Genomic DNA, 12,991 nt, shown 5'->3' with positions numbered 1-12,991 from the left:
AGACAGCGGTCGCTTCAAAGGTTCAGGGGGATCTTCTAAGAGAGAGTTTTTGTGAGGAAAACTTTCTGTGAGAGAAAAATTGGATGTACGAGGGTTGAGGGTGAGATCTCCTCTTGTAAAATTTTTTTTTCATAGTGAAGTTTGCATGCCCCGTGGAGGCGAGCCCTTTTTGTGGTTGATCCATGTATTTTGATTGTTTTATTTTATTTCTTCTTTCTTCCTATTGTATCGCGTGGTACTGAAAAGATATTGGGAGGTGGTGTCCTGGCCAAACATTCACCCAACAGCAAACAAGCGGGAGTGGATGTGGCTCTTGAAGTGGACGGCGGTGAGTGGATTTGCGCGTCGATGGGGTCGGTAGCGATGAGATTGAAGACAGTGAGGGCGAAGCAGGTGGCGGCGGCACAGAGGGAGGATTCCACGCAGTGGTGTGGGTCTGGTTCGAGGTCGGTAGAGAGGGACTGGAGGAACCACTGGGAGAGGATTTGGAGGGCTGCGGTGCTGTTGAAGTCCATCAGAGCGAGGACGAGGGGGTAATGGTTAAGGTTTTTGGGGATCCATACATAGGGACTGATTGGTAATAAAACTTATGTAAAAGAACCAAAGAAGGGGGTTGAGAGGACTTACCTGAGAGAGAAATCGAGAATCGAGGAGGAGCCACCTGCGAGAGCTGAGGAGGGTTTTCGAACGGAGGGCTCGCCGAAGGAGGGAATTATATCTTCAAAAAGAATCTAATAAATTTAAGAAAAGAATCAAAAAAAATCTTATCTTTTAATTTTTTAATTTTTTTAATTTTTATTAATTTCTATCGTCCTTAAGAATCTGAATCGGATGGGAGGCTTAAGTAGAAGATTTGAAAAAAAAACCCCTAAGAATGAAATATAATATTATTTTATTTTTTATCATTAAAAAAATAAGATGAAAATTATAAAATATTTATTAATTTTCCATTTTTTTCTCTCTAAACCTGTTCAATTTGAAAGAGAAAAAATTACAGATTCGAAAAGATTTTTATTTTTTCTATTTTTTTATTTTTTTACTAAAATATTTCAAATAAAAAAATATATTAACTTTTTTTTATTTTTTTTTCTCCTATTATTCTCTCCTAACCGAGACGTAAAAGAGTCTCAAAATGAAATTGTGAGAGTGAAGGGGAGAGGGGGGATGATACTCAGAATGGGTTGGGCTCACAGTCTAGATCAATTGTCGGATGTAGTGAACTTGGATTGGGCTGGTTTTGATTGGGGCAGATAGAACCTGATCAAGCATTTACGTCTTTAAAAGGTAGGACCAATTTCAATTGAGAGAAAAAATAAAATAAAATTTAAATAAAATTTTATAAAAAATAATTTTTTTTGCAAAAGACTGTAATTCTTATTTCAATTATCTAACCCCAGTAACAAAGGAATAATACACGGGGTGCAACTTGACTTGTAGTCAACATGAATCCACCCACCAAGCCTGCTCATCGAAATTTATAAATTTAGCATGGGCTTAAAAATCTAAACCCAACCACAACAGAGGTGGTGAGGATTGAGAATTCACCTTCATTCTAACCCAATTTTGATGAGGCCCAACATAGTATATAAATAAATAAATAAATCATATACATCTTATATGGATTACTTATGTATTTATATAGTTATATATTTAATCTTTTGATAAATTATATGCAGGATATCTTATGAATGATTGAAGTCTCGATTCAACAATATTAATCTAACATAATGTCTCAAACATCTTTTCTACCTTAAAATTTCTATTCAATTCAATTTAACCCAATTAACATGGCACTACCTGTCCAACCTTACTTGTCCCGAATTTAATTTAAGGTATAGTTGGGTTAATTTAGGTTAGCAAAATCCCAAATTTAGATCGATTTGGATTGGGTTGGAGTTGAAGGATTTAGAGATTTGGATTGGATTAGATTTATTTGTCTAACTTGGAACATTTGGAAAGCCAGAAATGAAAGGATCCTCCAAATCTCCCTCTTAGATTGTGAACACTGCAATGCATCAGCCAAAGAATTGTACCAAATCCAGAATTTACGAAGCTAAATTTGGAGGTTGCTCATAGGAAAGAGACAGATGGTGGTGTTAATTCTTATACACCATGGAGCAACCACTTGCTGATTGTCTCTGGATTGGAGGTGATTCATTTGATGGTGATAAACTGGCTTCAAAGAAATCTCCTCCTTATCATCTTCACAACAATGCTTGTCTTTCTCCCCAGTGAGATATCTCAAGTACAAATCTCCCATATTTATGGATGGTCTAACTTTCCAAACAATCCTTTATCATTGGAACTCATGTTTGGATAGATGGTCTCAAACTAGTGTAGACCTAACTCTTATTGATTGTATGCCTTTATGTGAAAATATAATTATATATTTAATTCTATATCGGTTATGCACTGAGTAGATTCTAAATAGTCATATATGACTAAAAAATTGAAATCACACATTCTCGCTAGCATTTTTTTTTGGATAGAATCTTGGGTCATAGGCACGATGTTTGAAGGCAACAAAATATTTGACTTAAGTGGAATAAATTGATACGTTGGACTCCAGCAAATTGGGACTCGACCATGCAATTTTACCCAGGCCCTAATATATTCCTGACTTGCAGCTGGCCACCCCAAAAAGAAGCAATCAAAATCACTATATGCAACCTTTGGTCTAACTGGTGGGATGGCCCATGGACACCCCTCTTCCCACGGATGCATGGGGTGGAGATCCAGTGTCGCGAACTAGATCGTATCATTGGCATATAATTTCTAAAATACCGAAAATAGGAACAATGAAAATATTTTGTTTTTCTGGTTGACATATAATGGAAATATATGCTCTTACCAGTCCTCGATGATTTCAGATGATCAAATATGCATGCTTCCCTCCACAAGATAGTTTGAAATAAGACCCATCAAAGCCATTTGGGAGGCATAACATGATGTTATTTATCTGGAACAATAGGAGAAATTCAAATAATTATCATTATTTAGTTTTTTGTCCTCATATACAACAATCTTTATTTCATACATTTCACTAATAATTTTGCTAAAATGCCACTTTTGAACTTAAATACCTACCATGAATTGGAAGCTACCCATTATTTTCCACTACAATGATTGATAACGAAAATTATAACAACCAGTCCTCTCTTTCTGGATAGACTAATCCAGTTGAATTTTGTAAATAGCGGCTTTCAATCTTCTTTTCACAAGAACTAACAGCTCCACAAGGGCACAATATGTGAGGACAAACATCTTGCTCAAAAGTCATATCATTTCAGTACATGCATGTGTGTACGTGCTTGTTTTGTTTGGGTGCATGAACGCAGTCTCACTTACTTGCTTGCAGATACAATGAAGTCAGCACATTGGCTTTCCCATTGAAAGATGTCAGAGAAATATTAATCCGCCACGGAAAGATGACGACCCCAAGGTGTCTTTGTTTCATGACTGATTCAGAAAATTAATGCAGACGAGTCCTATTACTATTGTTAGCTGTTCATTTGCTCAATATCTGTAGACATTCACTATTACTTTCCAATACAAAAATGCAGAATGTATGTATGTTGCAAACTCTTTACAACCAGGGCAGGGAGAACCATAACTTTTGCTGTTCCACATCTGACAATAATAAGCAAAAGGCTTGCCAACTTGATGGGAAATTATATTTTATACCAGGTGCACCACATCAGTAGTGCACAATGCCAACTACATTTCTCGTTCTTATGAATCCCATTCATGATGCCACTCGTCTCCAAATGTCATCCTCTAAATCTCATGTTGGATTGTTCCTGTGGTGCACCACTTACATTGTGCATGTAGAGTATAATTTCTCCAAATTGATAGTCCTGTATCACTTACAAGTCAATTAAATACCGCTATCAACTTGTTTGTTATCCTTGCAGAAATACTCAACATCAATATGCCTTTCGGTTTTTAATGATGATGCAGGTGAGATCTTGATACTTTCTTTTCTTGAAAAAAAAAAATGCTCCTTTCATGAAGCTTGTTTAATTATATATAATCGGATACCCTTCAAGAAGAAGATTATAATTAAATCGACTGATGGTGATCTATTGACACATGACAGGGACGGTGCAACTTTGTTGCCCCGACATAATCCTCATCTAAAAGATAGGGCTATTAAGGTAATCACTCTTTCTTAGAATAATGGCGATTCCTCAGCAAGTAAAGGTACTATGTGACATGACGAAAGCGACAAATGGCCAACCATACTGAATTTCTGGTCCTATGTCCATCTTCACATTGAAGGAAACACCATCCACTGACGTTCCAATTAGAGCAACCGTGCTCATCCCCATCCTGTCCTACAGTTAGTTCCCTTTAATAAAAATTTTTCAAATTTTTTTTTTTTAAAACGTGTTTTTTTTTTTAGGCCATTGCGTGTGGTGAATGTGATAAGGGTTGTAGCTTTTTGACCATCACCAGCGAGTCAGAAAGGTACTCTTGAAGCTGTGTTGTCTTTATGGAACGGTTCCTTGAAGCTTAAATTAAACCTCGGGCTTTTCTGAGATTATGTTAGACTTGGACTTTATATCCCTCTAGTTGCTTGCATTTAATCTCAGAAGTGCTAAGATATTGTTCAGTCAGAAGGGTCGGCAAAAAAGATTGCTAGTTGCCGAAGTTGATCTTGCAATTGGATGGGAGGATAGGGATATGGACTTGTAATAGGAACCAATTAATGTCTACCGTGCATTTCTTGTTTGGCACTTGATTTTCCATGAGGCTTGTGAACTAGGATGGAACTCAGGCCCCGGGCAGACACAGCCATTGTTCATGGGGCCAAGTTCTTAATAGACCATGGGCAGAAGCGAAGGTCAATGCCCTGTAAATTGAACGCCTATCCAAATCAAAATTTGGTGGTGCAACAATTCAATCTCAATACTATTTTATTGAATTGATCACGTATGGCTCGTGTATAAGTATTGGTGTGATCTCAAGTTTTCAAAAGCTTTCTATGTATGTAAGCTACTCCTTAATGTTAAAAATTAAGCTCATGGCTTCATTATTTAGTACCGGTCAATAGCCAAAATACATTCATTTATATATTAATTAGCATCATTATTAACTAGAGATTTTAGATTGGATTCCCAGATAGTGCATCTCAAAAAATCTTAATAGGACAAGTGGGTCTCCCGCCATTACTCTCCCTTTCTAAAGTACTTATTTTATTGAATAGATCTCCTAAGTTGGTATTTATTCCGAACTACTTATACCAAAACAAAATTTTCTTGGTATAATGTTGAAGACATTGCTATCTTTTGGATTTGCATACTATAACTTCAACATTTTAAGGTTCCCTATTTATAATCTCCATAACCTTTTTCTCCTGGTGACGAATTTACATTTTGATGCGGTAGGAAATTTCTACCATCCACGTCGTATCTTTTGATAAAGTAGTAAATTCTTACCATCCACAGCATTTTTAAAGGGGTCTTTATGGATTTGTGAAGGCTTGCAATGATAGAATTTTCACATCAAAATATGTACTGACATCTAGAAGTAAAAGGAAAACTTCTATACTTTTTTAGATAATCGCTAAATTCCCCGCTGAAGACTGCTGCTAATTAAGAAGGAAAGGGACTCACTAAATACAAAACTACTTTTTACAAAGATTCACTTTACTTATGTTTTCCATTGTCTTGTGGCATTTGTCGGATTAATTCAGTACAAGAAGAATGCATCCATGCTCAAAGTCTGGTCTATTTATCTATCCTGTGATTGCCCTTATCCCATATTGATCTTTCGTATCTCTAGTTTGCTATTCATATACCAATCATAATTTCCTTAGAAGGTACTGTGGTAATAATTTCCCTTTGAAGATTATCTATGTAACCTTCCACCCCCCTTGTTCCAAATAGTGCATGGCTTTGACATAGGTTTTTTTTTTTTTTTTTGTCCCCTTCCGGCACCGGAGCCAATTCAAGACGGCAAGACCCAAGCAAACTGTGTGGTCCCTACCTGGGTCCTTAGTCAACCACGTCTTTCCTCTCACTACCATATTTGCTTCCTCTCGCTCTAGTCCTTTCCTTCTGATCTCCGCGGGTTTGCAGCAGCGGCCCGTGACAAGCGATAAATACGTTGCCCCCTGCACGGCATCGCAGTTATTACTTCACCCGACCCCGTCCGTCACCGCCACCGCCTTCGATCTCTCTTTCCCCACCCCCGTTATGACGCACCCGCGATCCCAGAGTTTTTGACGCAGAATCGCGACGCAGCGAATCGAAACCAGCTCGACGAATGGGGAAGAAGACCGGCTGGCTGTCAACCGTCAAGAAAGTCTTCAAACACTCCTCCAAAGACCTCGACCGAAGGGTCGGTCTCTCCCCCTCTCCTCCGACGATCTTCCCCACCGTTCAAATTGGGTCTATTCGCCCTCCGCCGTCGGTTAAATTGATTTTTTTTTTTTTCATTTGTAATTTTCAGAGGCAGAGGGAGAGGGAGGTGGAGGCGGAGGGGAATGAGGCGCTGGAGATAGTGTCGGTGGAGCACTTCCCGGCGGAGACGTCGCCGGAGGCCACGAACGACGACGGCGGGTCGCCGAGGTTGGCGGTGGAGGAGGATAGGGAGCACGCGATCGCGGTGGCGGTGGCGACGGCCGCGGCGGCAGAGGCTGCGGCGGCGGCCGCGGAGGCGGCGGCGCAGGTGGTGAGGTTGGCGGGGTACGGGCGGTTATCCCGAGAGGAGAAGGCGGCGGTGCGGATCCAATCCTACTACCGCGGCTACCTGGTATGCTTCTCCCCTTCCTCCATTTCCCATAATCTCATGGAATACAATTAATCGAAAATCCTCTTTCTTATCAAAAAAATTCCACTTTTTAATGATGTAACCTCGGTTCCGTGTGTGTGAAGATTTTTTTTTTCTCAAAAAAAAAAAAAATCTTCAAGAACACAAGAAGCACTACTTCTGCGAGAAGTTCTTCCAGATTGTACTACTATTCGGTGGTGCTCCAAATGTCGACGCGCAAGCGTATCCTTGGATTACAGCTGGTTGTGATGAATTCGTTTTTCTTTGAGGACATGCAGCTTTTCTGACGAACTTTGTATGGTATAAGGCCATATTTGCATGGCAGCATCCTCCATAGCTTTTCTAAGCGGTGCTTCTTTCGCCCTTTTCGGTTCATAAGAAATAGATGCATAATTTTTATCAAAATTAAAAAAAAATGCATAATTCTCATCAAATAATTCCTCTTCAAGATGGCATCTCAATCTTATTTTTGATTAAATATTTCGAGGAACAAAATATGGACTACGATAACATTGCCATCAGTTATAATTGCAATAATAATTGTCATTAATGATGAGATAACATCATAATATATCATTAAATAAGGCGTTTTATTTTGAACTTTTGTAGAGATTCTAAATTAGGAGTATTATATTTCAATCATGTGAACCTGCGACTATTTTTTTTAGTGTCTGTGTAACACAAGAGACTCCAGTATTCCTGTTATTTATATTATTATTGGTACTTCTTTTTTTTGCCGATGTGGATATTATGGCAGTTATGATATTATTACGATAGCGGTTGCTTTAAGCATGTCATGGTTTTTTTGGTCCATTAGGGGGTTTGGCTGACTTGCCAGACCAAAAGGGCAAAAGTCGTGGACCCAAGGCCTACGGATGCTAGGTTGGGTCTAGATCGTAGAGGGTCAGGTTTCGACTTCCAACAGAGACCATTGGAACTTGGCACCGCCATTAGGACAGGTGGCGGTGGCGGTAGGCTGGCTTATAATACTGCTTTGAGTATTTATGTCGTTGTTTAATGCGTGCCATTTTCTGATGGTAGCCATCCAGAGAAGCATAGCATTTTGTGGGGATCCTATTTGATGTTTGAGGTGGGGGGCCAGCAATATGAATCCTTGTATTTTGCCGAAGAGTAAAAAAATATGATACCATATATGTAAAGCTGATCCGAATTAATTAAGTTCAACTAACTCAGACTGTAATTAACAAAATCTTTATTTTGGCTCATCCTTGGTACCATCTATCTCTCAATATGTGTTCCTTGAAAACAGATGCGTAAAGATTAGAGAATAAGATTTGGTTGCATGGATTAGGCTTGATGACCTTTTAGAATGGAAGACCTCAACATATGACCCGGTCCCTATCAGTATATATATAACACTGCCTGGCTATCTCCAAGGTATGGTCACATGAATGACTCGGCCATTACACATTAGCGCTTTCACCCTGTCTCTGTCTTCTCTCAAGTACGATGGCTTCCATAAATTTTTGGAGGTGACAGGAAAAGAGTTTTCCCTATGGACCGTTTTCAATCTGTCTGCAATTTTTGGTTCCAGATATTACTTCTATTGGAAGTCCATCGCTGATAGATCCTCCATCTAACAATTTCCATCGCTGATAGATCCTCCATCTAACAATTTGCACACCCAAGGGGTCTATATCGCCAGAGATGAATTAGGGCTTGACCGTCATGGTCCCAAGTAGAGTCATTCAGTTCGCTTGCACGAAGCTTTTGGTATCAATATTAATGTTATTATTCATGTGCACTTACTTGCAGGGTTCAATATTGCAACCACGTATTATGTTTGATAAATGATATGCGTTTTTGCACATTCTTTTTCTTATACGATGATGAAGATCCTTGTAGCGATACTTGCAAGGCTGGGTTGAGAGCCAGCACGCATCATACCAAATGATTGTGTGATTAAGTCAAATATTCAATGCTTACACAGCTTGGCTCCATGACTCTGTAAAAAAAATATAAAACTTTTGCTAGCTGCAAACGCCTTAACGCAATATTAAAAGGCACATCCAGCATTTCTCTCGAAAGATCTTATATTGATTTGCATTTTTTTAAAAAACTTTTGTGCTCCGCATCCATCAAAAGCAATGCCAGTGATTGAATCAGTAGGCTTAGATGGTGGACCTTTAGGCAATTGAATCGGACGTTTAATTTCAGTATTGTTTGAAAATCTTAAAACAATTTAAACTTTTTTTCCTCTTTTGATCGAAAGAAAGAAGGGGAAAGAAAAAAAAAACAACCACAGCAACAACAACAACTAAAATCGTCCCATGCTTCATCGTCATTATCGGTTAGCAAAACAGGGATGGATAGCATTTTTTTACATTTTAAGTAACATGAGTAAAATGTTTACAGGCCCGGAGAGCCCTGCGCGCGCTGAGGGGCCTGGTGCGGTTGCAGGCCCTGGTCAGAGGCCACCATGTCCGGAAGCAGGCCCAGATGACGATGCGCTGCATGCAGGCCCTCGTCCGCGTCCAGGCCGGCGTCCGCGCCCGCCGCCTCCAACTCTCCCAGCAGTCCCACAACGCCCTCCTCCCCCACCCTCCCTCCTCCTCCACCACCACGACCCCCACCACCGCCACCACTACCAAAGTCCTCCCCCATGACCCCTTCTCAGACTACCTCGACCACCTCAAAGCAAAAGACCGAGACCACCATGATGAAGAAGACTTCGCCGCTGACGACGAGGAAGAAGAAGAGCAGGGAACCCATCCCATCAGTAACCCCTCCAAGGACTTGGGCTTCGGAGACTGGGATACGAGCCATCAGAGCCTGGAGACCATCAAGGCCAACTCCCAGCGCAAGCAAGACGCCGTCATTCGTCGTGAGAGAGCCCTTGCCTATGCTTACGCCTCTCAGGTATCTATCTCTTCCTTTCTCCTTCGTAAATACACTTCATGATGAATTACTAGCTACTCTATAATATATTATGAGCAGCAGCAGTGGAAGTCTGAAAAGCCCCAGTGGGGCTGGAACTGGCTGGAACGCTGGATGGCCACCCAGCAGTGGCAGGCACCGCAGTCGCTGCCGCAGGAGAGCTCCTACGTCACGGTCACCAACACCGACGACTTGTCGGAGAAGACGGTCGAGATGGACCTTGGACGAAGCCCATTCAACCCGGTCCACTCTCGTCGGGACGAGACCAGTGAGGTACCGAGTTATATGGCCGCGACTCAGTCAGCTAGGGCCAAGTTTCGGAGTCAGGCGCCGGTGGCCAGGGGTTATGGGGCTAAGCGGAACCAATCGACTTGGAGGGCGGGGTCAGGGGTCGGTGGGGACTCGTCGAGCTCAGGAGGAGCCAGGCGGAGCCCGAGCCACGTCGGCGGTGGGCTTCGCGTCCAGACGCGGCGGCACGCAGGGTACAGCACACCGGATTCCAGCTGCGCTGGCGGTGATCGTACGCCGCCGGTGGGAGGGCGGGGGCGGAGGAGCATATACGTTTGATAATGGACTTATGCATGGATTGGGTACTAATATCGGTGCTGTAATCTGTTACGTGTGACGATCGAGTCTTCTTTGTTTGGATTTGTTATATTTATATAACTGTGGTTTATCTGCTGGTTGGTGGAGAGGGAAAAGAATTGCAGCATCTGTGGTTGTGTAAATTTTTTGAAATAATTACGAGATCGGAACTGGCGTCGAGGGGTGAGTTTGGGAAGTTAATGCAAAAATAAAATGACTAATGCTTCATTTTATTATAATTTTGCATTGCGTGAGGTAAAATAAAAATTTGATGACTTGGACTGGATTTGTTTATATTTTTTTGCTGGTAACACTGGCCCTCCATTTGGGGGGTTTTAATCGAGGACGAGCATGTGTAGACATTATCACGGCCGAAATGTCGCGTATTTGGCATCATTAGGATGAAATTTATTAATATTGTTCGTTCTTCACATTTAGAAATGATAAAATCGATATGATCCGGTGAGTATACATCCTATTCAAATCTGATCAAATTTAAAAAATAAAATTTGATCGAATTTGAATTTGAATTTGAATAAAATTTAAAAATTATAGCACGAATATGGATAGAGTATGGATAGTGCTGTTTTCGACTCAAATCCGAATCCGATCTGAATCTATGGGTATGGATAATATCCAAATTCATATTCAAATATATATATTTATAATTTTATTTTGATAATTATATTTTGATTGATAATATGTATAAAATTATTTTGATTATTTATATATTTTATGTTAAATTGTAATTCTATTTTTATGTTTGATTTCTATAAATCTAGATTTATAAATTATCTTCTATATTGAATTGATAATTTTATTTTGATTGATAATATATATAAAATTATTTTGATTGTTTATTTTTTTGGATATGGGATAGGCATGGGGCGGGTATAGATTGAGTATGGAAAAATGGATTATCCGTGGGTATCTCCGAATCTGTTTGGTACGAGGATAAGTTTTTTTTTTTTTATTCGCTCAGATATTAGGTAGAATTTGGGTATAAGATATTAAGTTCAGATTTGAAGATGGACAGTACAATATCTAATTCAAACTCTATCCATTGTCATCCCTATTCTCATTATGTATCATTTTCTTTTCTTCCCCTTTTTTTTTTGCATAGCATGTTTCGGGTGGAGCCTGCTCCTGCAAAGGCTGGATCAACCTTTTGTTCTCCTCCTTTGATCTGAAACCACTTATTGATATCAATTTGAAAAGAAAATGATGTACTACTCAGAAATTAAAAAATCCCATCCACTTTCTGCTCAAATTATGCTCTCTCTTGGATGAAGAGGGTGTGCATATCAGGCTAGCATAAATTAGAGAAGAAAGCTTCATAAAATATATATTGTGATAAATGATCAATTAATTCGAGACTATTAGTGAAGGATTACGGAAATATGAGATCCATGGGTGACAAACATGCCATGGTGAAAAGAAGACAGCCTTGTTTGGTGGTTATATATATTTGATTGATTTAGTACCAGAAAATTAAACAAAATGAGTAGAAAGCTAAAATGAATGAACAGGCAACCAATGAAATGTTGGAGCCTCTGAGAGAGATAAGATTTATCTTTGGAGCTTTGAGAATGAATCAGCTAAACATCTGCCTGTGGATCAATCTTTCAATATGATAATTTAGGATCATTTTAGTCAGAAAGTTTGTGTTTCTTCCTTTCCATACTCATTCAATGTTGACCACTGGGATGGAAGTTGACGCATCTCGGCGGCTGAAAATATGGTACATTATTTTGGTCTGGTGGAGACTGGTTTCAGAGAAGTGATAAAATATTTAATAGCAAAGGCTAGCAAATTAATACATGACCATGCTATTTGTTATCAATTGTATTTTTTAGATGTCATTTATACGTCATTAACATGCCAAACAAAATCAAAGTTTGATCCAACTATAAAATAGGCAGTTCATATTTTAGCATGGTATGCAACAAAAAAACAATGTTGCTTTTGCTACACATAACATTTTATTTTGAGATCTGAAAATAAAATCATATATAAGCTTTTCTTTTCAGAAAGTCATCTATATTCCATGAGCATATTAGAGGAAAAGGTTTAACTTTTCCAACATGAAGAGGTAGAGCAGCAACAAACGAATTGAGACAAGCATCAAAGATTGGTCCAGCTCATGTTAAACTATATTTTTTTGTTATCATGTTGTTTCATGAGAGTATGAAAGTTTTTGTACATTGTTTTTCTTCTTGTAGTATAGGTTTTATACATTGAAGGCTATTGGTATACGTATAGATCTAGATTAGATCCACCACTTTGATTTCTTTTCTTTTTTTTTTTTATGTAAGAGATCGAGCACTTTCATATGAATATTGCAAAACATGCAAAAGAAAAATTGAGATAGTTATAAATGAAACAAGATGGAACAATTGCTATTTTCAAATCCAGATGTTGAAATGAGTAATGCTACAATCTAGCACAATTTATAAAAAAATTAATACATGTACTAGTAAATTGAGTTCTCTTGTTATAGCATCAAAATAATGGTCCGAGACCATATAGATGAATTGATCTTGCCCTTGCTTGACAAAGAACCCAAACATATATTACATTACCTAGCTAATGAACTTTATCAAATATATGAACAAGTAAATAATCATACATTATCTTAAATTCAAACAAACTTTTATTTTTTTTTAAATGACTACATAAAATATTGATTGCAAACAAAAAGTATATAATTTTTAAGAAATTGAAAGTAATG

The 12,991-nt window shown here is 38.9% G+C and overlaps 1 protein-coding gene across 2 annotated transcripts; it reads left to right on the top strand.

The window, feature by feature from the left end:
* The first annotated feature begins 5,998 nt into the window (after nt 1-5,998).
* Nucleotides 5,999-10,510, top strand: LOC105048353 (protein IQ-DOMAIN 21). 2 transcript variants are annotated; one of them, XM_010927645.4, is made up of 4 exons: nt 5,999-6,345; nt 6,457-6,759; nt 9,154-9,657; nt 9,739-10,510. In XM_010927645.4, the coding sequence occupies exons 1-4, from the start codon at nt 6,271-6,273 to the stop codon at nt 10,240-10,242; spliced, it is 1,386 nt and encodes a 461-aa protein (XP_010925947.1). In that variant the 5' UTR covers nt 5,999-6,270; the 3' UTR covers nt 10,243-10,510. The 2 variants fall into 2 exon arrangements, with proteins under 2 accessions (XP_010925947.1, XP_010925946.1); XM_010927644.4 differs by having other exon boundaries at nt 6,013-6,345; nt 9,736-10,510.
* The last annotated feature ends 2,481 nt before the right edge of the window (nt 10,511-12,991 follow it).

Source organism: Elaeis guineensis, chromosome 7 (genome assembly GCF_000442705.2).
Source record: "Elaeis guineensis isolate ETL-2024a chromosome 7, EG11, whole genome shotgun sequence".
NCBI classification, from domain to species: domain Eukaryota; kingdom Viridiplantae; phylum Streptophyta; class Magnoliopsida; order Arecales; family Arecaceae; genus Elaeis; species Elaeis guineensis.
This window is presented reverse-complemented; position numbering and strand designations above follow the sequence as displayed.